Consider the following 27,216-nt stretch of genomic DNA (forward strand, 5'->3'; position numbering starts at 1 on the left):
TATTCTAAAATGTGTTTTTTCCCCTCAAATCTACACACAATACCCCATAATGACAAAGAATAAACAGGTTTTGGGATTTTTTTTGCAGATTTATAAAAACAAATATAAAAAAATACATGAAATATCACATATAAGTATTCAGACCCTTTAGTCAGTAAATTGTTGAAGCACCTTTGGCAGCGATCACAGCCTCGAGTAATCTTGGGTAGGACGCTACAAGCACACCCGAATTTGGGGAGTTTCTTCCATTCTTTGCAGATCCTGTCAAGCTCTGTTGGGTTGGATGGGGAGTGTCGCTGCACAGATATTTTCAGGTCTTTCAAAAGATATTTGATCGGGTTCAAGTCCGGGCTCTGGCTGGACCACTCAATGACAGTCAGAGACTTGTTCCAAAGCCTCTCCTTTGTTGTCTTGGCTGCGTGCTTAGGATGGTTGTCTTGTTGGAAGGCGAACCTTAGCCCCAGTCTGAGGTCCTGAGCGCACTGGAGCAGATTTTCATAATTGATCTCTCTGTACTTTGCTCTATTCATCTTTCCCTCGATCCTGACTAGACTTCCAGTCCCTGCCTCTGAAAAACATCCCCACAGCATGATGCTGCACCGTAGGGATGGTGCCAGGTTTCCTCCAGTCGTGACGCATGGCTTTCAGGCCAAAGAGTTCAATCTTTATTTCATCAGACCAGAGAATCTTGTTTCTTATGGTCTGAGAGTCTTTTAGGTGCAAACTCCAAGCAAGCTGTCATGTGCCTTTTACTCAGGAGTGGCCTCCGTCTGGCCACTCCACCATAAAGGCCTGTGCTGCAGAGAAGGTTGTTCTTCTGGAAGGTTCTCCCATCTCAACAGAGGAACTCTGGAGCTCTGTCAGACAGACCTTTGGGTTCTTGGTCACCTCCCTGACCAAGGCCCTTCTCCACCGATTACTCATAAACATGATGCACCTGAGCTGAATTTCGAGGCTCATAGCAAAGGGTCTGAATACCATTATTTATTTTGAATACATTTGCAAAAATGTCTAAAAACCTGTTTTCGCTTTGTCATTAAGGGGTATTGTGTGTAGACTGATGAGGAAAAACACATATTTCAACAATTTTAGAATAAGACGTAACAAAATGTGTAAAAAGTCAATGGGTCTGAATACTTTCCAAATGCACTGTATATCCAATGGCCAGTAACATATGGGAGTCAGTCAATGAACCATATGGGATTCAGCCAGCTCAAGTTATATTTGATTTAACCTTTATTTAACTAGGCAACTAGTCAGTTAAGAACAAATTCTTATTTACAATGACGGCTTACCCCAGCCAAACCCTCCCCTAACCCGGATGACGTTGGACTAGTAACCGGAAGGTTGCAAGTTCAAACCCCTGAGCTAACAAGGTACAAATCTGTCGTTCTGCCCCTGAACAGGCAGTTAACCCACTGTTCCTAGGCCGTCATTGAAAATAAGAATTTGTTCTTAACTGACTTGCCTAGTTAAATAAAGGTAAAATAAACGTAAAAAAATACAAAAATGACATTGGGCCAATTGTGCGCAACCCTATGGGACTCCCGATCACAGCCAGTTGAGATACAGCCCGGGATCAAACCCAGGTCTGTAGTGACGCCTCAGGCAAAATGCAGTGCCTTAAACGGCTGCGCCACTCAGGATCCCACTCCACTCAGGATCTCAAATACAGCCTGCTTGATCGCCAATGTAAGGATGACCTGTGCTTAATTAAGACCGCCTCTAAGCCAGCCCCTGGCACCCTGATCATCTAACTTACTGATTGAGCATCTAAATACAGAATTACCATCTAACTAGAGTAACAGATGTTCTAAGCCAGCCCCTGTATCTATTAGTAACAAACAAACTGACCGTCACTCCTGTAACCAGACTGACCGTCTCTCTTCTCCTGGCGGATGATATTCTGACACTCCCCGTGGAGAAACTGCAGGTGGTCTGCCACCATCCTCTGCTGGCATTCATGGATGACTTTGGCGTATGAGCTGGGGTGCAGGTACTTCCGACATCGCACCTCCTCATCTTTCAACCTTCCTAAAACCTAAGTGGAGCCAGGGAAGAAAGAGAACACATTGGATTCATTGATTTGTTTAACATGGTTAATTATGCAAATGTCAAAGTCGCTAAATGGCCTAACCCCAATAGGGCTGAAAGCCAATAACCCACTACAATCTACCCTGCAGCACTGTCTACTTAATGCAATGATAGGGAGGTGAACAGAAAGCACCAGGGTTGGGGTCAATTCCATTTCAATTCCAGTCATTTCAGGAGGTACACTGAAATTCCAATTCACTTCAATGCCTTTCAATGAGGAGAATGTGGAATTGAAATTTGGTTTACTTTCTGAATTAAATGAATTTGACCGCAAACCTGGAAAGATCTATACTGGGATAAGTGACTGTGTGGGGGGAAAAATACCACATCATAAAATCAGCGCTAATGCCGCCAGCAAGCATATCCCATATACAGAGATTTCAGTCACCACCACACAGCACAACAACAGATGGACAGATGCTCCTATACACTATAGACTGGCCACCCACCATGCCTTTTGAAGCCAGTGTTGTGGTTATACTTGTTAAATGGCGATCACTCTTATCAATCTTATCATTGTCAACGATTTACAGGTCCACTTGTGAACAGAGTCTGAGTCCCAAATGGAACCCTACTCCCTATATAGTGCACGACTTTTGACCAGACTACAGCCCATTAGGAAATAGGGTGCCATTGTAACGGATGTGAAACGGCTAGCTTAGTTAGCGGTGCGTGCTAAAAAGCGTTTCAATCAGTGACGTCACTTGCTCTGAGACCTTGAAGTAGTGGTTTCCCTTGCTCTGCTCTTTTGTGGAGCGATGGGTAACGATGCTTCGTGGGTGACTGTTGTTGATGTGTGCAGAGGGTCCCTGTTTCGCGCCCGGGTATGGGCGAGAGGACGGTCTAAAGTTATACTGTTACACCATCGCAGACGCACCTGAAGGCAACCATGATGTGAGCTAGCTAATGTAGGGGACTGTCTGTTACCTTTCTGCACTATAGTCAGTCAGACAGAAATACACAGACTCAACTCTTAAGTCAGCACATCCACAAGACCGCCCACACCATCTCAACACTGTCTGGCGTAAGGGCAGGGGTGGAGGGCTTCCACTCGGGCCCCGCAACTAAGGAGCCTTAAGATGGATGATTTAACCCCTTCATTGGAATTATAACACATTTTCATAAACACACACACCTGACGGTGCCACAGCTGGTAGCGAGTCTCCTCGGAGAGTCACTGAGGCCTCCAATAGTATAACACCAACAACACGATAAATGCACAGCAACAATACTCGAAACCAATTAGCAGCCATGGCAAATCACATGAACTAAATCAATATTTTCTAAAAGCCTCAACGGATTGCCTCGAGCATCTTTCTGATGTAACATATGCATTCCTTAGGGTCACAACAGGCTCTAAGGCCCTTGGATTATATGCACAAAAAGTCAAAGAAATAACATTAGGAGGGTTGAAACGGGAGTAATTTGATTTCTAAATGACCAGGGTGTAGCTTATTATGCTCAGCCCACAGAGAGCAGCAGGTAACAAGGGAGGGGAGTGAACAGCAATACATGTCCTGTCCAGCAGCCATCTTACCTTTTCCATAAAGGCTACTGTGAGCAGTTAGACCATAGAGATCCTGTATTTTATATAGCTATATGGATCTCTATGAGTTGGGCTACCTAAAGCCATCTTACCTTTTCCATATACTGTGAGCAGTTGGACTCTTGCAGTAAATTGGAAGCTTCCTGTTTGTAATACTCTCCCGTTTTCGTCAGAAATGGCCCTTCGAAGATTTCCTGATAAAACTGAAACACAATAAAAGAGTGTGAGCTGCATAGCGAGTTTAGAGAACACACAGAGTGCACAAACTGTACACACATGCATAGGCATGGACATGGCTACAGTAAACCAGGGGTCACCAACCAGTCGATCATGATCTACTGGTCAATCTCCAAACATTTCAATAAAAAAAAACACAGAAAAAGCCTTGTGCTCCTACTTTCTCAATTTGTCTTGCGCTGTTGGCAGTTGCGTGCGGGTAGGCAAAGTGTTCCCATTTTGAAAGATTTAATGTGTTAGGTACAAACTCCGCCTACCCGGATGGCACGGAGAGCATATCAAGTGCACCTATAGGCCTACCGCTGGCCAATCGGATAGTTTAGATTATCGTGTCTCCCTGCAGCTTCCTCAAATTCACACCAAAGTTGATTTTGTGAGATTTCAAAAGGTTCAAAACCATGACTAGAGAAAGACTGTCAACGAATACAGCAAAGAGATGCTGTTTTTACGAGTGAGTTTATGTTCAAGTTTTTATCCAACAATATGCCATGAAATGCGCTTTTCCTTTCTTCCATTCACACTACAACGAGAACTGCAGCTAATAGAGGAACATGAATTTGTGCATGAGGCAATGAGACTCCAGTTTTGCCATCAGCTGAAACTAGTGGTCTCCTTTTTGGTCAGTCTCAGCGGAGGGAGGGAGAACAGAGGAATGGTGAGAGACTGCTCTCCACATCCCTCCACTGAGACTGACCATCAGATGCAAACACCATCATCCCAGTAAAAACAAAACATGTATTTCAATGTATGCTCCCTCAGCTGTGCCTCACAAGCAATACAACAATTGATCAATTCATTACCGGCGAGATCAAAAACCTCAAGTGTTTTTTGTTTTTTTTCAATTGTCTGAGAAGAACATTGCCTGGGCAATTCAAGCATAGCCAACATGCGGTGATAATGTATTGGACCTATAGCCTAGGCTACTACACAAACCATCAAACACATCCTCTGACCAGGTATCTCCACTCAAGCCATGAACTGAGTCTCTCAGAATATCACTTTCATGGATACCATTTAACATCTGTGTCCAGTATGAAAGAAGTTAAAGGTAGTTTTGTGAGCTAACGTTAACTAGCGTGGAATGTTGTGCCACTCCTCTTCACTGGCTGTGCGAAGTTTCTGGAAATCAGCGGGAACTGGAACACACTGCTATATACGTTGATCCAGAGCATCTCAAACGTGCTCAATGGGTGACATGTCTGGCGAGTATGCAGGCAATGGAAGAACTGAGACGTTTTCATCTTCCAGGAATTGTGTCCAGATCCTTGTGAAATGGGACCATGCATTATAATGCTGAAACATGAGGTGATGGCGGCAGATGAATGGCAGGACAATGGGCCTCAGAATCTTGTCACGATATCTCTGTGCATTGAAATTGACATTGATTAAATGCAATTGTGGTCGTTGTCCGTAGCTTATACCTGCCCATACCATAAACCAACAGACACCATGGGGCACTCTGTTCACAACGTTGACATCAGAAAACCGCTCGCCCACACAGCGTCATACACGACTGCCCGGTACAGTTGAAACCAGAATTAATCTGTGAAGTGCAAACCTCTCCAGCGGCAATCGAAGGTCAGCATTCCCCAAATTAATTTGGTTACGACGCCAAACTGAAGTCAGGTCAAGATGCTGGTGAGGACCACGAGCACGCAGATTAGCTTCCCTGAGACGGTTTCTGAGTTTGTAGCGTAATTCTAAGATTGTGCAAACCCACAGTTTCATCAGCTGTCCGGGTGGCTGGTCTCAGACGATCCCTCAGATGAAGTCAGATGTGGAGGTCCTGGGCTGGTGTGACTACACACCGTCTGCGGTTTTGAGGCCGGCTTGATATACTGCCAAATTCTCTAAAACGACGTTGGAGGCGGTTTATGGTAGAGAAAGGAACATTAAATCCTATGGCAATCATTCTGGTGGACATTCCTGCTGTCAGCATGTTAATTGCACGCTCCCTCAAAACTTCCATGGCATCCATGGCATTGTGTTGTGTGACAAAACTGCACATTTGACAGTGGCCTTTTATTGTCCCCAGCACAAGGTGCACCTGTGTAATGGTCATGCTGCTTAATCAGCTTCTTGACATCCCACTAACAGCGATGTAAACACATTTCTGCAAAAACTTTTAGAAAATACACTTTTTGTGCTTATGGAGAATGTCTGGGATCTTTTATTTCAGCTCATGAAACCAAAACTTTACTTGTTGTGTTTATATATTTTTTAGTGTACATTACCATTGAAGTTATTGCATCACAATACCAGGCAGCCATTGCGAGAGCACCCAGGAGTTTACTAGCCTGGTTGCCATCTCTATTCAGCTATTACATTCCACTCGTCACTCCTGTCATTTGCCAAAGAAATAGGCCTTTCGGCAATCTTCAAATATGAACATTCTATCATTAATGAGCTCGAGATCAGAGGATTTGATCCTGATTCAATAACCCTCACAGCTATCATCCAATCACAATGTTTATGCAAATTAGACTGATCAGAAATCAACTTAATACATTTGATTGGAAAAATTAGGCATTCTGGAGCAATTCATTTCATTGTAAACAAACATTGGGTGCGGATGATTCACATTTATTGTTTTTTGAACACCAGCCAATGTGATCACATCACAACAGAGAAGCTTTCGCCATTCAAACTTCCCCGTCAGTTCATTATAAACACTGTAGCCTATTTTATATATAGACAAAAACAAACAATATAGACAAAAACAAATAACAATTAAATATATATTAATGATTATTTTCCCCATTAAAAACACTCTTACATATCTGCCTAGGTTGGAACTGTTGCTGTTAAAATACAATAAATCATCTTCATTCTGAACTGGAATAAACTGATTTATCACATCCCACAGATGTAGACTAGAAAACACACACACACAGTCCTAATGAGAGCATGTCTATATTCTGGGCTCTGTTTTTGACAGTGCAACACTGAGGTCATGAACAGCCTTGAAAATGTTTCAATACTTGTTTTTTAAGTATGTCAAAGTTGAGAACCCTGACTCGCATAGGTATGTGGTGCCAAATTGGACCAGAATATCTACTGCTTTCTCAGTCAGGCAGGAGACCGCTTCCTGCTGTAGATGAGCAACCCAGAACTTTGTGAGTGTGTTTGCCTCAAAAAGCATCTTGCTTCAATCAGGCTATACCAGTTCAGTTCAAACGTATTATACCAGTTCAACAAAACGTATTATTGTATTTTAACAGTTCCAACCTAGACTTGTTTTCAACAATCATTTCTACAGTAAGATGTACAGTAGGTCTGGTCATTTTTCATCTTCATCTGTACTGTTGCTAGGGTTGCACTATCAGTAGCTAGCTTGCTTTGGCGAATGTTAGCTATTAGCTGTGTACAAGGCCAGGGGATTGTTTGAAAGAGATACTGACATTTACTACTATGAGAGTTAGTTAGTACTTCCTTATTTCCGCTTATCATCAACTGTTATAAAATGACAACAATGCCTTGCTAGCTGACTAACTCACTGTCGAAGCACTGTTTCCTGAAGCATTCTGCCCTGTTCTGAAAGAACTCCCTGGGTTTACCATCATGCTGTGGATGTTTGGTCAGGACGTGTCATTTTATTAATTTGTTTGTTATGAGAGACTCATTACTTCCCCGTACAAAACACATTGTGGGCGCTCCTCGTTATAAGTTTATATGAAAGAGAGATAAACTCATCGCTGTATATGCGTTTCATGACAATTGAGCTCAGTCAGAACTTGTGGCTAGCATGAGTCCATTTCATGACAGCGGTGAGTGATGGCGAGTGGGAATAACAAGACAGTGGCTTGAATGACAGCGCTGCATTGTGTGTGTGTTGCGGAGCGATCTTCAAGAAAACTGCAGAAAAAAAGATCAGGTAAACCGCAAAGCAAACTAAGCAGAGACGGCTGCTAAGCAGAGACGGCTACTGAGAGCACTGAACAGAGAGAGCGCAGATGCACTTGGCCATATCAATTCCAGTAATTAATTAAATAATAATAAATATACTCTGACATGTTGTGACCCACTTTGGGTAGCGACCCGTACTTTAAGAAAGGCTGTATTAAAGTAACGATGGACTGTAATTTCTCTTTGCTTATTTGAGCTGTTCTTTCCATAATATGGACTTGATCTTTTACCAAATAGGGCATATACCACACCGACCTTGTCACAACACAACTGATTGGCTAAAACGCATTAAGAAGGAAAGAAACTCCACAAACTTTTAAGAAGGCACATTGAAATGTTAATTGAAATCCATTCCAGGTGACTACCTCATGAAGCTGGTTGATATAATGCCAAGTGTGTGCAAAGCTGTCATCAAGGCAAAGAGTGGCTACTTTGAAGAATCTCAAATATAAAATGATTTTGATTTGTCTAACACTTTTTTTGCTTACTACTACATGATTCCATGTGTTATTGTTATTTCATAGTTTTGATGTCTTCACCATTATTCTACAGTGTAGACAATAGTAAAAATAAAGAAAAACCCTTGAATGAGTAGGTGTGTCCAACATTTTTAACTGTTACTATATATATATATATATATATATATATATATATATATATATATATATATATACTGGCTAGGCCACTCCAGGACCTTGAAATGCTTCTTACGAAGCCACTCCTTCGTTGCCCGGGCGGTGTGTCCTTGCTGATGGAAGGAGGTTTTTCACTCAAAATCTCACGATACATGGCCCCATTCATTCTTTCCTTTACACGGATAAGTCATCCTGGTCCCTTTGCAGAAAAACAGCCCCAAAGCATGATGTTTCCACCCCCATGCTTCACAGTAGGTATGGTGTTCTTTGGATGCAACTCAGCATTCTTTGTCCTTCAAACATGACGAGTTGAGTTTTTACCATTCTCCCAATCTTCTTTTGGATCATCCAAATGCTCTCTAGCAAACTTCAGACGGGCCTGGTCATGTACTGGCTTAAGCAAGGATTTGAGTCCCTGGCGGCATAGTGTGTTACTGATGGTAGGCTTTGTTACTTTGGTCCCAGCTCTCTGCAGGTCATTCACTAGGTCCCCCCGTGTGGTTCTGGGATTTTTGCTCACCGTTCTTGTGATCATTTTTACCCCACGGGGTGAGATCTTGCGTGGAGCCCCAGATCGAGGGAGATTATCAGTGGTCTTGTATGTCTTCCATTTCCTAATAATTGCTCCCACAGTTGATTTCTTCAAACCAAGCTGCTTACCTATTGCAGATTCAGTCTTCCCAGCCTGTTGCAGGACAACAATTTTGTTTCTTGTGTTCTTTGACAGCTCTTTGGTCTTGGCCATAGTGGAGTTTGGAGTGTGACTGTTTGAGGACAGGTGTCTTTTATACTAATAACAAATTCAAACAGGTGCCAATAATACAGGTAACAAGTGGAGGACAGAGGAGCCTCAAAGAAGAAATCTTTCTTGTTTGTAGGTGACCAAATACTTATTTTCCACCATAATTTGCAAATAAATTCATTAAAAATCCTACAATGTAATTTTCCGGATTTTTTGGTCTGGTACAAGCAACTTCATAGTTGAAGTGTACCTATGATGAAAATTACAGGCCTCTCATCTTTTTAAGTGGGAGAACTTGCACAATTGGTGGCTGACTAAATACTTTTTTGCCCCACTGTATATACATACATACATTAGGCCTGGCTTGCAGTCGGCGTTCCAATTCATCCCAAAGGTGTTCGACGGGGTTAAGGTCAAAAACACCTGCTCTTTTAATGACAGACTGACCAGGTGAAAGCTAAGATCCCTTATTGATGTCACTTGTTAAATCCACTTCAATCACTGTAGATGAAGGGCAGAAGATAGGATAAAGAAGGATATTTAAACCTTGAGGCAATTGAGAATGTGTGGCATTCAGAGGGTGAATGGGCAGGACAAATTATTTAAGTGCCTTTGAACGGGGTATGATATTTGGTGCAAGGTGCAACAGTATGTGTGCTGCAGCGTTTTTCACGCTCAACAGTTTGGATTCAAATAATGCAGCTCAAGCTTTATTTTTTCATCTGTCAGGAAGAATTACAACAAGTACTGCAGAGATGGCAAAATAGCCTCAGGGACTGTTCTTAACCACTGCCTTTTCATACGCTTTTCAGCACCTGTGACCTCACCCAGGTGGGTGCTACATGTTCTGCAATGGAGGGCCAGTACCTACAGAGGAGCGGGTCCTATGGAGGAACTGACCGTCGGGGAAGCAGATGTGGTGCATTGGTGAAGCAACGTCTTTTTTTCTCTCTGCTTGTACCATCAACGATCAACTATAAAACTACACAGCGTATGAGATCAGAACTAGATGAAGCATACGACACAATTAAACAGACCAATAACAGCAATAAAACAAACATACCAAAACAAGAGAAACCTATATTCAGCAAGGTGAATCATTTTGATTCTGAACATTACATATAGAAATATAATGAAGAGGACTCGAATCACAACAGACAATCTGTTTTACCAACGCTCTGCAGAAGTTACCAATCTTAACTCCCAGCCTTTCATCTGAAGCCAAATGGAGACATTCAACCTCCATCTCTACCATCTCAATTTAAAAGGTGCTGTTTGTTTTGCTTCCTATGCACTTTTAGATTATTTTCTGAAAAAGTTAAATAAATTATTATTATTAGATTCCAACAGAGCACAGCTGCTTACCTTCAGAGGAAACTTTTTCTTGTACTGTTCAACATGAACAAAGGAGTTGATAACCCCATGGATTACTTTCTGATTTGGATCTTCGCCACACCGGTCACTGGAAGAGAAGAACACAAGCTCTATTAGTGATACTATTTCTGTTGAGCATTAACCTGTGCCTAGCTAGAGAATGTAAATAAAAAGAGTAAAAGGTGACTTGTGGTTTTAAATGACATATCAAAGCAGCCTAACAGTAACCCTGAACTGTATTAGCCTGCTATAACACAGTAATAGGTACTGTCAGAACAGAGCGAATGTTCATCCTTTACCTTCACAGAAACAAACCCAGAGACCAAGTCATTATGACAATCACAAGCCGCTAAATGGACATTTTAGACCTACAGTGCATTCAGTCCTGAGCGCTCTGGAGCAGGTTTTCATCAAGGATTTCTCTGTACTTTGCTCCATTCATCTTTTCCTCAAGCCTGACGAGTCTCCCAGTCCCTGCCGCTGAAAAACAACCCCACAGCATGATGATGCCACCACCATGCTTCACTGTAGGGATAGTGCCAGGTTTCCTCCAGGTGTGACTCTTCGCAATCAGGCTAGGTCTGAGAGTCTTTAGGCAAAGTCCAAGCAGGCTGTCATGTGCCTTTAACTAAGGAGTGGCTTCCGTCTGAACACTCTACCACAAAGGCCTGATTGGCAGGGATGGTTATCCTTCTGAAAGGTTCTCCCATCTCCACAGAGGAACTCTGGAGCTCGGGTTCTTGGTCACCTCCCTAACTAAAGCCCTTCTCCAATTGCTCCGTTTGGCCGGGCGGCCAGCTCTAGGAAGAGGCTTGGTGGTTCTTCCATTTAAGAATGATGGAGGGCACTGTTTTCTTAGGGACCTTGAATGCTGCAGACATTTTTTTGTACCCTTCCCCAGATCTGTGCTTCGACACAATCCTGTCTCGGAGCATTCTAAAAAAAACAGTTTTGGCTTTGTCATTATGGGGTACAGATTGATGCGGGATTTAAAAAAAAATCTATTTAGAATAAGGCTGCAACTATGATTGCAAAATTCCAGAAACTTTCAATAAATTCCTTTGTTTTTCCAGATATCCTGGTTAGAGGAATCCAGATTTCCTGCTCATTCGTACCTGATTCCGGGAATCCTCCAACCAGGGATTTCGGGAAAAGCAGGGAATTAATTGAAAGTTCCCGGAATTTTGCAAACCTAGCTGCAACGTAACAAAATTTGGAAAAATTCAAGGGCTCTGCATACTTATCGAATGCACTGTACTTCAAGCATGTCTTCTCCCAGGCTAGCCCTGCTGAATCCTACTGTACATAAACCATGAACCATGAATATAAACCATGAACCAACTTTTTGATTTCGTTCAGCAGCATCCGGATCAGGACAGCTTGCAGTGGCTCGATCATCAGCTTCCTCCACATGTCAAGTGCAAGCTGAAATGACAAAGTGGGGAGAATTGTATGAGCACATTGTCATGACTCTCCTGTGAGGATCCAAAGGATCAGGTTACAGTGTATCAGCTCTACAGAACTATCTCTCGCCCGCAGAGAGAGGAGGGATGGATGTGGGGATTTTATGGAGGGATCACACCTCACACCCATCAAATTGTAAGGCAGCAGATGATTTATTTCTTCTCTAGCATGGACAATTGGAATTTCTTTGTGTGCCTTATGAAGAATTTACAGCCCAAAACTAGAACATTAAACCATGGACACGGGGACACTATATTTCATCCTCCAAATGCTGGTAATAATGAGAGGTGGAATATGGAAAATGTATATATCTATTTTGTGATGTCATTAAAAGTTAAATGAAAATGTTATGGCAAACACTAAGTTGAAGCGTTTTCATAATGTGTATATGATGTTTACATTCTTTAAGTTGTGTAGAAAATATAAAATATCCAGATTAAAGAGAATGTTTTTGTGATGATTAGACAGTGATTGAAGATGTCTATCAATATCATAGTATATTGTGATACCTTGTCTCGTAACTACAGTGGTTGCTCCTTTAAAAGATGTGTCACCTGCTGCACATTCTGTGACACGTTATCAAATTGTCAGACAAGTTAGTGTTAGTTTGACCACCAGAGGGCATCTTTGAGAAGCATTTGATAGTCTTCCATATTGGCATTACCAGAGAATTTAAAACCTTTTTTGTAATAGCATAGTATATGGGATTGATTTTAAGAAATTTGGCTTAATTCATTTGATTAATATTATGGTGTTTCTATTCCGAGAAAAACAAAAAATGAAACCCTCAGGGTTTCCGTTAGGATGGAATGGAAAATATGGCATTGTACAATGTAACGGTCGGGAGTAGGCTACAGCATAAGAGGATTGGAGGATTTTAAATTGCTTGCCTTCATTAGACAACTTTGTTCCAATATTTCTGTAAATCAGTGACATTTATTCCCATAGTAATTTGTTATGGAACCATAACTAAATCAACATCTGCATTTTGAAAGAGTATTTTTGTCATTAATTTATTAACGAAAGCATAATGATGCTGATGAAGAAATACAGTACTGTACAGTACATTCTTTTACATTTGGATAATAAAGCATTTAAAGCATTTTGAAGATAAGCCACCTGCATTTGTTTATTAGGCTACTGTGCAGTCTGACAAGTAAACTTGGCCTACAGTACATACAGTATAATACATGGGAAAGTGCTTAAATCCTTACATAAGGGAGAGCAGGCCATGTTTGTACTACAAAATGCAGGGAGGCCGGGGTTCAATTCCCTGGCGGGAGGAAGGAGTAGGCTGTCCTTGTAAATAATAATTTGTTCTAAACCGATTCCATATGTGTTATTTCATTGCTGTGATGTCTTCACTATTATTCTACAATGTAGAAAATAGTAAAAATATAGAAAAATCCTGGAATGAGTATGTGTGTCCAAACATTTGACTGGTACTTGCTTAATGATTTTGATTAATATTATGATGTTTATATTCCATAAAAAATGAAAAACCCTCTGGGTTTCTGTTCGTATGGAACGGACAATATGACGCTGTACAACGTGACGGTGGCAGTACAGTACTGGGCTATTTAGCTAAAAAATCCCTGTGTTGTGCGGGCAGGGCACACAGGAGACCGGGGTTCAATTCCCCGACGTTGAGGAAGGAGTAGGCAGTCCTTGTAAATAAAAATTTGTTCTTAACTGACTTGCCTAGTTAAATTCAATCTGGAGTGCCTGGGTCATAAATTTAGAGCATTTGTAAATTCAGACCGCACACTGGACACTCGGGCCAAGGAGTATGGTTGATTTGAGCGCTCTGGCCTTACAACGGCAGTCAAGCACCTAAGCTAACGTTGGGTAGCTTGCTAGCTACTTCCAGACACAAATGAGACCAGTCTAACCATTTTACTAGCCCTAGCAGAGCTGGTTAGGCAGTTTTTGTGTTAACCTGAGAGTTGGTGACTAACTAACACAAAACAATTTTTGTGTCTTTTTGTGGTGAGCAAAACTTTTTTATTTTCAATCAAAAATAATTGTTTTGAAAGCAACTTTTTTACTTTGAATAAAAAAAAGATTTTCTGATTTAATTTTGGTATCAAACACCTTCCATTTTGTCCATTTTTTGAGTGTCAGTTTGGCTACAACCAATACTGTTCAACCTTACTTTCCAACACAAAGGAAGTCATAGCGGACACCTACGAAGGACTGTGTGATGATGGCATCTCAGGTAAGCAGCACTGGGCGTTCTTCTTGTCACGCCCTGGCCTTATCTTTGTTTTCTTTATTATTTTGGTTAGGTCAGGTTGTGACATGGGGGATTTATGTATTTTGTCTTGTCTATGGGTTTTTGAAGAATTATGGGGTTGTTCTAGGTGTTTATGTAAGTCTATGGTTGCCTGGATTGGTTCTCAATCAGAGGCAGGTGTTTATCGTTGTCTCTGATTGGGAACCATATTTAGGCAGCCATATTCTTTGGGTATTTTGTGGGTGATTATTTCCTGTGTCTGTGCCACACGGGACTGTTTCGTTGCCAGTTCACTTTGTTATTTTGTATACGCGTTCATGTTCAGTTTTTCACATTAAAAACCATGGACACATACCACGCTGCATATTGGTCCGATCCTTGTTTCACCTCTTCAGAGGAAGAGTAGGAAATCTGCCGAGACACTGTCCAACTTCTACATAGCTAGTAGTTAGCACCTACGATTCAGTGTCGGTCATTTGTTTCATAGTCGATATATATAATCATATTTCATGACAGTGTAACGGTTAGCTTTTTTTTTTACAGAAGGATGAAAGAACACAATAGAAGAACACAATGAAGAACACAATGACTGTCAGGGAATGCTATTCTGATATGTCAGATGAAGAGTTAGACCAGAAAGTCAGGGACATTAACTTCTTTGGGGTAGGGGGCAGTATTGGGAATTTTGGATGGAAAACGTGCCCAAATTAAGCTGCTTGCTATTCAGCCGTAAAAGCAAGAATATGCATATAATTAGTAGATTTGGATAGAAAACACTCTGAAGTTTCTAAAACTGTTTGAATGATGTCTGTGAGTATAATAGAACTCACTTGGCAGGCAGAAACCTGAGAAACAATCCAACCAAGAAGTGGGAAATTTGAGGTTTGTAGTTTCAACTCAGCCCCTATTGAAGATACAGTGGGATATTAGTTATGTTTATCTTCCTAAGGCTTCCACTAGATGTCAACAGTATTTAGAAACTGTTTTGAGGATTCTACTCTAAAGGAGGGGCTCATTAGAGCTCTTTGAGTGAGTGGTCTGGCAGAGTGCCACAGCCTCGGTCTGGCACGCTCACGTGAAAGGTAGCTACGTTCCACTTCATTTGTACAGACAAAGGAATTGTCCTGTTGGAACATTATTGAAGACATATGTTAAAAACACCCTAAAGATTGATTCTAAACATTGTTTGACAAGTTGCTACGGACTGTAACAGAACTTTTTAAAACTTTTCGTCTGAAACTAGTGAACGCGCTTGGTGAGTTTAGATTGTGTACTAAACGCGCCAACAAAAGGAGCTATTTTGACATAAATGATGGACATTATCGAACAGAACAAGCATTTATTGTGGACCAGGAATTCATGGGAGTGCATTCTGACGAAGACAACACTATTTACCAATAGCATTCATCTATATTTTTTTGTAGATGTCTATTTACCACCACAAACTGATACTGGCACTACGACCGCACTCAACGAGCTGTATAAGGCCATAAGCAAATAAGAAAATGCTCATCCAGGGGAGGCGCTCCTAGTGGACGGGGACTTTAATGCAGTTAAACTTACATCTCTACCAGCATGTTACATGTGCAAACAAATGAAGACAAACTCAAGCTCTCGATCGCCCTCCATTTGGCAAATCTGGGCATAACTCTAACCTCCTGATTCCTGCTACGCTACAGGACTGTTTTGCTAAAACAGACTGTAAAATGTTTCTGGATTCTTCCGATGGCATTGAAGAGTACACCACATCAGTCACAGGCTTCATCAATAAGTGCATCGATGACGTCATTGCAAATTGGGGGATTTTCACACCTACAGTAGCCGGGCTGTGAAGAGTCTATTGTCCTAATAGGAAACATTGTTTGCATGATGGGATATACACCAGATACAGTACTACAGTGAAAAACAAGAGTTTAAAAACCTGTTTTCAAAATGCCTCCAGCTGTCCATCACTACTGTAAATAAAAACACAGCATCTTTTTTACATTCTTTATTGGAACCACAATGTCACAAATAAGTTGTATCTACCTTTCCAATTACTTTTAGAGTTTGGGATTTACAAATGTGCGCTTTTCATGTCATTTTTAGTAAGTAATATGCTCCAGTCCAGTTACAGCTTGTTCTGATCAAGTATAAACAAAAAAATAAGTGTATTTTGGGGGATAAGTGTATTTTTGGGGTGTGTGTGTGTGCAGGACAAAGGAATAGCAATTCTTACACTATTGTTCAGGAGGAATGGAAAATTGCTTGTCTATTCACAAACCATGTGCCATTGCAAAATCTCTATATGGTTCTTCGCCAATAATTACATTTAGAGGATTGGAGGATTCTAAATTGTTTGTTTAAAAAAAAGAACGATATTTTGAGGATGATTACGTTTTCAAGGACATCCCGGCTGGACAATTCCTCCCCTAACCAGGACGACACTGGGCCAATTGTGCGTCGCCTCATGGGTCTCCTGGTCGCAGCCAGCACGGGTATTGAACCAGCATCTGTAGCAAAAATGCAGTGTCTTAGACCGCTGCGTCAATCGGGAGGCCCCATCCACAAAGTTTTTAACGCGGCTCAATTGATTTGCACAAAGTGTCAAAATACAGAGAGGTGCTGGCAAGAGTCTATTGTTCTGCTAATAGCCCATAATGTCTTGACATGAGCACGAGATGGTGGTAATCCAGATAATCCAGTTCAGGATAACCAAAACATTTCTTTATTAAAGACGATCAGGCCGCCATTGAAAATAAGAATGTGTTCTTAACTGACTTGCCTGGTTAAAAAAAGGTAAAAAAATTAAAAATAAAAATTTTAAAAAGGAATGTTGGTACTTATATATTTAGAGGCTATATGACTGCACCATCAACATGATTATTTAGCAGACATCACTTGCTTATATTCAGTCAAAACATATATTTTAAGAATATCATGGAATATAATTGAACATTTTAATTTATTTTCCTTCGTAAGTAATACTGATGAGTAGTAACAAAAAAAGTGCATTTTTCCAGGTGTGCACATGCAGTACAGAGGAATAGCAATTCTTACACTATTGTCATAAATTCAATGACCTTCTTCATCCTCATCATTCAGTTCATTGAAATTCAATTTTGAAGTTGTGCATAATTATCAGTTTCTATTTGGTTTATGTCGCCCATTCATTGTCAGGTAGAGACACAGTAGCGCCTTGGGACCCAAAAGCATGATCAGTGCTCTAACTCCCCCTTGCGCTGGTCTGGAGCAATGAAGCAGTGAAGCAGGGTACCGTACTAAACCACAAATTACCTCTAAATCCCACAGCATAATCTCAAAACTTTTAGTTGAGCAACCACTGTACACTGTTCTCTCTGCTAGTGCACGGCAAGCGGTACCGGAGCGCCAAGTCTAGGTCCAAAAGGTTTCTTAACAGCTTCTAGCCGCAAGCCATAATAAGAGTCCTGAACAGTTGATAAAATTGCATTGTCCCACTACTGCTACTCCTGTTTATTATCCATGCATAGTCACTTTACCTCTACCTACACGCACATATTACCTCAATTACCTCCACTAACTGGTGCCCCCGCACATTGACTCTGTACCGGTACCCCCTGTATATAGGCTCGCTACTGTCATTTTAATGTTGGGCTTTAATATATTTTTTTCATTTATACATTTTTTACTTGAGTTTATTTGAGTAAATACTTTAACACTTATATTTCTTAAAATTGCATTGTTGGTTAAGGGCTGTTGTATTTGGCGCATGTGACAAATACAATTTGATTTGAAACTGATATATTGTGACATTTGTACTGGATAACTGAGATTGTTTTTTATTTTATGTTTTTTATTTTATTTTTATTTCACCTTTATTTAACCAGGTAGGCAAGTTGAGAACAAGTTCTCATTTACAATTGCGACCTGGCCAAGATAAAGCAAAGCAGTTCGACAGATACAACGACACAGAGTTACACATGGAGTAAAACAAACATACAGTCAATAATACAGTATAAACAAGTCTATATACAATGTGAGCAAATGAGGTGAGAAGGGAGGTAAAGGCAAAAAAGGCCATGGTGGCAAAGTAAATACAATATAGCAAGTAAAACACTGGAATGGTAGTTTTGCAATGGAAGAATGTGCAAAGTAGAAATAAAAATAATGGGGTGCAAAGGAGAAAAATAAATAAATTAATTAAATACAGTTGGGAAAGAGGTAGTTGTTTGGGCTAAATTATAGGTGGGCTATGTACAGGTGCATAAATCTGTGAGCTGCTCTGACAGTTGGTGCTTAAAGCTAGTGAGAGAGATAAGTGTTTCCAGTTTCAGAGATTTTTGTAGTTCGTTCCAGTCATTGGCAGCAGAGAACTGGAAGGAGAGGCGGCCAAAGAAATAATTGGTTTTGGTGACTAGAGAGATATACCTGCTGGAGCGTGTGCTACAGGTGAGAGATGCTATGGTGACCAGCGAGCTGATATAAGGGGGGACTTTACCTAGCAGGGTCTTGTAGATGACATGGAGCCAGTGGGTTTGGCGACGAGTATGAGCCAGCCAACGAGAGCGTACAGGTCGCAATGGTGGGTAGTATATGGGGCTTTGGTGACTAAACGGATTGCACTGTGATAGACTGCATCCAATTTGTTGAGTAGGGTATTGGAGGCTATTTTGTAAATGACATCGCCAAAGTCGAGGATTGGTAGGATGGTCAGGTTTACAAGGGTATGTTTGGCAGCATGAGTGCTTTGTTGCGAAATAGGAAGCCAATTCTAGATTTAACTTTGGATTGGACGTGTTTGATATGGGTCTGGAAGGAGAGTTTACAGTCGAACCAGACACCTAAGTATTTGTAGTTGTCCACGTATTCTAAGTCAGAGCCGTCCAGAGCAGTGATGTTGGACAGGCGGGTAGGTGCAGGTAGCGATCGGTTGAAGAGTATGCATTTAGTTTTACTTGTATTTAAGAGCAATTGGAGGCCACGGAAGGAGAGTTGTATGGCATTGAAGCTTGCCTGGAGGGTTGTTAACATAGTGTCCAAAGACGGGCCAGAAGTATACAGAATGGTGTCGTCTGCGTAGAGGTGGATCAGAGACTCACCAGCAGCAAGAGCGACCTCATTGATGTATACAGAGAAGAGAGTCGGTCCAAGAATTGAACCCTGTGGCACTCCCATAGAGACTGCCAGAGGTCCGGACAGCAGATTTGACACACTGAACTCTATCAGAGAAGTAGTTGGTGAACCAGGCGAGGCAATCATTTGAGAAACCAAGGCTGTCGAGTCTGCCGATGAGGATGTGGTGATTGACAGAGTCGAAAGCCTTGGCCAGATCAATGAATACGGCTGCACAGTAATGTTTCTTATCGATGGCGGTTAAGATATCGTTTAGGACCTTGAGCGTGGCTGAGGTGCACCCATGACCAGCTCTGAAACCAGATTGCATAGCAGAGAAGGTATGGTGAGATTCGAAATGGTCAGTAATCTGTTTGTTGACTTGGCATTCGAAGACCTTAGAGAGGCATGGTAGGATAGATATAGGTCTGTAGCAGTTTGGGTCAAGAGTGTGTCCCCCTTTGAAGAGGGGGATGACCGCAGCTGCTTTCCAATCTTTGGGAATCTCAGATGACACGAAAGAGAGGTTGAACAGGCTAGTAATAGGGGTGGCAACAATTTTGGCAGATAATTTTAGAAAGAAAGGGTCCAGATTGTCTAGCCCGGCTGATTTGTAGGGGTCCAGATTTTGCAGCTCTTTCAGAACATCAGCTAAACGGATTTGGGAGAAGGAGAAATGGGGAAGGCTTGGGCGAGTTGCTGTTGGGGGTGCAGTGCTGTTGACCGGGGTAGGAGTAGCCAGGTGGAAAGCATGGCCAGCCGTAGAAAAATGCTTATTGAAATTCTCAATTATGGTGGATTTATCAGTGGTGACAGTGTTTCCTATCTTCAGCACAGTGGGCAGCTGGGAGGAGGTGTTCTTATTCTCCATGGACTTTACAGTGTCCCAGAACTTTTTTGAGTTAGTGTTGCATGAAGCAAATTTCTGCATGAAAAAGCTAGCCTTGGCTTTTCTAACTGCCTGTGTATAATGGTTTCTCGCTTCCCTGAACAGCTGCATATCACGGGGGCTGTTCGATGCTAATCCAGAACACCATAGGATGTTTTTGTGTTGGTTAAGGGCAGTCAGGTCTGGGGAGAACCAAGGGCTATATCTGTTCCTGGTTCTAAATTTCTTGAATGGGGCATGTTTATTTAAGATGGTTAGGAAGGCATTTTTTTACATATCCAGGCATCCTCTACTGACGGGATGAGATCAATATCCTTCCAGGATACCCCGGCCAGGTCGATTAGAAAGGCCTGCTCGCTGAAGTGTTTCAGGGAGCGTTTTACAGTGATGAGTGGAGGTCGTTTGACCGCTGACCCATTACGGATGCAGGCAATGAGGCAGTGATCGCTGAGATCTTGGTTGAAGACAGCAGAGGTGTATTTAGAGGGGAAGTTGGTTAGGATGGTATCTATGAGGGTGCCCGTGTTTAAGGCTTTGGGGAGGTACCTGGTAGGTTCATTGATAATTTGTGTGAGATTGAGGGCATCAAGTTTAGATTGTAGGATGGCTCGGGTGTAAGCATGTTCCAGTTTAGGTCGCTTAGCAGCACGAGCTCTGAAGATAGATGGGGGGCAATCAGTTCACATATGGTGTCCAGAGCACAGCTGGGGGCAGAGGGTGGTCTATAGCAGGCGGCAACGGTGAAAGACTTGTTTTTAGAGTGGTGGATTTTTAAAAGTAGAAGTTCAAATTGTTTGGGTACAGACCTGGATAGTAGGACAGAACTCTGCAGGCTATCTTTGCAGTAGATTGCAACACCGCCCCCTTTGGCAGTTCTATCTTGTCTGAAAATGTTGTAGTTTGAAATTAAAATGTCAGAATTTTTGGTGGTCTTCCTAAGCCAGGATTCAGACACAGCTAGAACATCCGGGTTGGCAGTGTGCTAAAGCAGTGAATAGAACAAACTTAGGGAGGAGGCTTCTAATGTTAACATGCATGAAACCAAGGCTATTACGGTTACAGAAGTTGTCAAAAGAGAGCGCCTGGGGAATAGGAGTGGAGCTAGGCACTGCAGGGCCTGGATTCACCTCTACATCGCCAGAGGAACATACGAGGAGAAGAATAAGGGTGCGGCTAAAAGCAATAAGAATTGGTCGTCTAGAACGTCTGGAACAGAGAGTAAAAGGAGGTTTCTGGGGGCGATAAAATAGCATCAAGGTATAATTTACAGACAAAGGTATGGTAGGATGTGAATACAGTGAAGGTAAACCTAGGTATTGAGTGATTACGAGAGAGATATTGTTTCTAGAAACATCATTGAAACCAGGAGATGTCATTGCATAATAGGTTGGATAAGGGTAAGTAATGAGATATGATTGGAGACTTACCTCTCCTATCTCCATAAGTGGTTCGTTCATGTCAACCCCTCCATAGCCATACTGCAAGTCTGCCTCTGTCAGTTTGTTCTTCTTGATGAACTGTGTGTTGAGGTACCTATATTAGAGAGAAGGGAGAGAAAGAGCATTACACAACATAATATTAAAATAACAACAGGTCTGTTATTAATCTAGCGTTGTCCCAAAGTATTGGTAAGACTAGCTAGCTATGGGCAACCCATAACACAATACAGATTCACTAGTGTGTGAATGGCCAAGATCCCAGGGCCAATCAGACCACAGAGAGAGAACGCAGACAGATACAGTCAGGCAGACAGACAGGCTAGCTCTGAAGGCTGTCATCAGACTGATCTGACCCGGGCTCTATCTACATTCTACATGACAAGTTGTTTTCACAGCTGTGCTGTCTATTTGGCATTAGCAGGACAGACAGTGATGAGAAGAGATATGAACTCAAGTTCATATATACAAAATCCTGGGACGACAACATGCCAAATTACTCTTAAAAAATGGTTGAAAGGAGCTTCTTGTAAGAAATGCTGATTATCCAAAGCTGTCACTGTGGTGTGAGTTAATTTCCCAAACCATCTGCCAATGTGACATATGAAATATCTGTAAATATCTAAAAGCGGCAGTGTTCTTTACACATGGTGCCAATCTCAGACTATATCAGAAATTAGAATTGGCTGAGGGATAAGCGCCAGCTACTCAATAGCAGTACATTTGGATCGGTTTGGGATCCCCTCATATATTAAACATTTGAACCGGGACCGATGCGTATCGGTGAATCGTTACATCCCTCTAAAACACCTCAACTTTTGACTACTGATGCATCCTCCAGTGTCGAACTGCATGTAACTGTGTTGACAGTCATTGATCTACAAGTCATTTTGTCTCATCAAACTGCCCGCTGTGCCCAGCTTCACGAGTTAGGCAGCTTGTTCCTGATCTTGCACATCTGTGCGGCACATTCAGCATTCAAATGCAGCGTAGCCTAGTGGTTAGAGCGTTGGACTAGTAACCGGAAGGTTGCGAGTTCAAACCCCCGAGCTGACAAGGTACAAATCTGTCGTTCTGCCCCTGAACAGGCAGTTAACCCACTGTTCCCAGGCCGTCATTGAAAATAAGAATATGTTCTTAACTGACTTGCCTGGTTAAATAAAGGTAAAATTAAAATGGCTTGCTAAAATTACACTGTATTAGTTGAGTGGCAACCTAAGTCATTTGCATATATGCGCTATTGAAAATGTTGTTTTACTGGAACAAAAGTAAGCTATTGGAGACAACTCTCCTCTGGCTATACTTGCTCAAAGGGGCTTGCAATAGATTTTTATTTGTTTGTTCTGGTTCACCATCAGCAATAGTTTTGGTAGTTTTGCTTTAAACAAACAGTGTATTTGGTATTTTTTTATATATATATAGGTAAAGTTGATAATTTCATATGGAGGACAGCAATAACTTTTGTGAGGCGCACTGCATGCCCAAAACAAGAGGAAAAGAAAAGACACTCAGGAAAAACTTAAAACCATTTGATTTTGAGATGGGGGTAAAATCCTAAATTGTGCTATGTATTCATTGGTTATGGCATAGTTAGATTGTAAATGATAAATATTGAAACATTACTAGCTCAAATACAATCTGCAAAAATGACAAGTTAATTAGTGGGTGATAGTGATTTCAGAACCAAAGTGGGGGGACAATACAATAAACAAAAGCTAGCTTGCCCCCCACCGCCCCAATCTGATAGTCGTGTGGTAGATGCCTCTCTCTTATGGCTAAGCTCAGGTGCCGACAAAGTGCGCGCACGGACGCACACACAAGTCAGCTCAGACAGATCCAGCTTGGAGAGGCCCAGCTCATGAGCTATATCAGCAGCAGACTTTTAGTTAGAATGGAAAATTCATGTATAAATGTTAGCGCATCGAATCTCTCTCTAATCAAACCAAATTAATACTTATCGAATCACCGAGACAGAAAAAGATGCACATCCCTAACATTACCTGTACAAGCAATCCATGTAATCTGCTCCCTTGCTGTACTCCTCCCAGTATCTGTGGTACATCACTAAAACCTTCTCCTCAGACTCCAGAACTTTCTGAAATTACAGATTAGAGACCCAATATCAGTTTATTACCTTGGCACTTCATTGACAAGCAGACAACAAATACAACTATTAGGCTATCCGAAGCTGAGCAATGGGAAATTAGTCAATTGTGTGAAAATGGCATTATGAACTAACATTCAGTAGATAACAGATCTAATATATTTTCCCCAAATGATGAAACGTATTTACCTTGTACAACTGTCTGACATGGTTCTCCAAGAATACCTTGGTCTCTGTGTACAATCTTTCACCCAAAGGCTCTGGGTATGCAACACACAAGGCATAGATGTCACTGATTTTAGAGTAAAGGAGTCCAACACATTCATCTGTAACACTGAGGGAAAAAATCATGCAGACAATTTATTTTCTACTGGAAAATCATTAAGTGAACTTGAGAATTTCCTAAAGTTAAACCTTAAAGGGATACTTTGGGATATGTACTTCCAGAGTCAGATTAACTTGTGGATACCATGTTTAGGTCTCTGTGTCCAGTATGAAGGAACTTGGAGGACATTTTGCAAGCCGATGCTAACTAATGTTAAAACTACCTCTAACATTCTTTATACTGTGCAATGGCTGGAAGTCTATGGGTATGTGCTTAATTATGCAGAAATAGGTTTGTGGTCCACCATATTAAAGCAAATTTGGAGTCTCCCTCCTCCTACAACTCTGGAAACCATGCAGTTTATTAGGCTACGGATTAAATCAATTATGGTGAACTTCACAGGGTAGTGAAAGTGCACGGTGATCTTGCTCCTTCTATCCAATAAATACCAAGGGTCTCATTCTGGTGACATGATTGATTATTGACTGCAGTTTGACAAATACTCTCGCTCTTATCCATAATAATCTAATGTAGACTAGAGACCCCGAACAGCCTACCGGCACTGTATCTGTGAGCTGTTGGTTAGAGTGCAGGTGCCAAGACCAGAGTAGGTACATTTGCTATTTAAGGCAAATGTTTGTGACAAAACTATCGGCTGAGTTTAAAATGCGATGGAAACACATTGAACTTTAGATTTTTATTTGGTATATGAAAATGTAACCGAAAAAGTACATTTTTGTGTGCACTACATCATCATGCAATGATTTTTTTCCGCAACAAGTCCATTTGGTGGAAACATACCACTGGTGGGAAAATGCACATATTTTATTTATGGGGATTCTAGAACATTCACATTAAAATCTGTCAGCAATTGGATGGAAACCTAGTTAAAGACATAAAAATGGTATCCACAAGTTAATCTGACTCTGGGGAAGATAAAGTAGATAAAGGGCCTCATTGCCCAAAACCTGAAGTATCCCTTTAATGGCTTGACTATGTAAGCACAGATCCGTGGCATTTTAGCCTATTAAATCAATGACAAACTAAACCACAAAACACAAAAAGTTCAGAAACTCATAAAAACTATTTTTCTAAAGAGCTGAAACAAGGTAGGATACGAAAATCTGTCGTTCCATGTGGCCCTCTCCACATAATCAAGCATCACCACAGCCTTGATTGTCGTCAGTAGCTTGTTCCATGTTTCATCAAAGTCCACCACCCGCGGCTTCAAGGACATCGTACGGCTTCTTCTTCAGGCTGATGTAAAAGAGGTAAAAACAGCATGGTTATTGGTGTAATTGGACAGTACTGGAATATTGGAGCAAAGTGTTTAGAATTATAAATGCAAATTATTCATGTATGGATGTTGAATCAAGTAACTGTTAATACACTATGCCAAATGTAATCAATCCAACTACAATTAGGAATGCTCTTTCCTTTTCAGGTTTGATAAACTGTTACATAATGTCTCAATAATTAAACAATACTTGGGCATACAGATTTAAAAATACAGATTATTAAAACAAATCATCATCATTTACTGATCTGCCTGTAGCATGACTCTAACTCTGATTATAAATTCGCAATTACAATCTCAAACACGATGTTGTGATAACAAGGTTATGACTTATTCATTTGTCAAGTGACAGTTTCAGATGGGTTCATAACCTAACTAAAAGACATCTCAAAATGTAAAAATGTGCAGGGGATGATAAATACTACTGTATCTCCTACTCAATATAGTGAAAGCACAAGTTATCACGATCATGTGAGATTGAACGTTACTCCTAAATTAAATACAATTACACCTCAACATACAAACAATCCTGTTAATAGCTAGCTAGAAGGTTATAAAATGGAATGTTCCACCCTTGTTCACGGGCGATTGTTAGCAACCTAACGTAGCTTAAGTTAGTTGACAGTGTAAACAATCCAATCGCCAAAATATTAGTCATGCTACCCAAATCAAATATAGCTAGTTAGCGATTTGCTAACAATATACAGTCATTCGTTACATTAACGTTAAGTTGAACTGTCACAGGTAACAGGGTGAGTCTAATGCCAACGTTAGATATCCTGCAAGATTTATACAAGAAGGCCTGGCTAGCTGTCTAGCTACTGTAGCTAGTTAGCAACTATCAATTTCATTCGTCATTCAAACAAGCAAGCTAAAGTTAGATAGCTTGTCAGTTTTGGAGAATATTGCAGCATGCTGCATACATATTTACCTTACTCACTGAAGTCACGAACAGTCATATTTTTCTCGAACAATGTTACACATTTACTAACTAACCATGCTAGGATGAGGAAGAAGCAACAACATAGCAAGGTAATAGTAGTAGCTAGCTTTGAGATCCAGTTAGCTAGAGCTAGGCACTTACTTCTAGCTAGTAGCGACCGATTTGGGGTAGCTAGGTAAACACGTTTACAACGTCAAATGGAGATTTTCTGTATATACATACCTCTAATAAATATATATACGTGTTATTAAAAAGTCAAGTTTCTCCGCTGTCACAAGCTTGATCTCTCACTTACAGCACTTCCATTTCCATACCTTATGGAATATACCATTGTATCAGCTGTAGGTGTACTGTAATGGAGTCGTTAAGGATGTAGTAGTCATGAGCATTCAGTATACTCATATTCGACAAATTACATTTGTACCGTGCACAATTAAAATATTAATAACCAACAAAAGTCACAATTACAGACGGCGTCGATTCAAAGACTTATCAGAACAACATTGTAAAGAAAGACCCCTATTTTGTAATGGTGTCGGCGAAAACTACGGGTACCCGTTTGGGAGCTATGGTAGAGCAAAGAGTCCTTTATGAAAACTAGAACGTAAACGTTTCCTTCGTCCATATAAATACAAAGTGTGATGTAGAAATACTAAGAGATATGCAGTATTATTCGTGTGATTGGAACGGTTAAGAAACAGTGTACTTAAAAAGTAGTGTATCATTCAAGTGGACTTGATTATTGACTGTTACATTTACATTTACATTTAAGTCATTTAGCAGGCGCTCTTATCCAGAGCGACTTACAAATTGGTGCATACACCTTGTGACATCCAGTGGAACAGCCACTTGCATCTAAATCTTTTTTTTGGGGGAGAAGGGGGGTGAGAAGGATTACTTACCCTTACTTACCCT

The 27,216-nt window shown here is 41.1% G+C and overlaps 1 protein-coding gene across 7 annotated transcripts in view; it reads right to left on the reverse strand.

The window, feature by feature from the left end:
• LOC118376592 (cullin-2) overlaps positions 1 to 26,835 on the reverse strand; it is a 42,553-nt gene extending 15,718 nt beyond the window's left edge. For 2 of the 7 annotated variants that reach the window (XM_035763318.2, XM_035763316.2), the window contains exons 1-9: positions 26,524 to 26,834; positions 25,180 to 25,318; positions 23,926 to 24,028; positions 23,633 to 23,727; positions 21,624 to 21,729; positions 11,877 to 11,959; positions 10,526 to 10,622; positions 3,733 to 3,843; positions 1,855 to 2,041 (exon numbers count right to left, since the gene is read on the reverse strand). In XM_035763318.2, coding sequence (XP_035619211.1) covers positions 1,855 to 2,041; positions 3,733 to 3,843; positions 10,526 to 10,622; positions 11,877 to 11,959; positions 21,624 to 21,729; positions 23,633 to 23,727; positions 23,926 to 24,028; positions 25,180 to 25,298 — 901 coding nt within the window. In that variant the 5' untranslated portion in view covers positions 25,299 to 25,318; positions 26,524 to 26,834. The other 5 variants (XM_035763314.2, XM_035763317.2, XM_035763319.2 and 2 more) reach the window with 5 other exon arrangements.
• Between the last annotated feature and the right edge of the window lie 381 nt (positions 26,836 to 27,216).

This window comes from Oncorhynchus keta, chromosome 4 (genome assembly GCF_023373465.1).
Source record: "Oncorhynchus keta strain PuntledgeMale-10-30-2019 chromosome 4, Oket_V2, whole genome shotgun sequence".
NCBI lineage: Eukaryota > Metazoa > Chordata > Actinopteri > Salmoniformes > Salmonidae > Oncorhynchus > Oncorhynchus keta.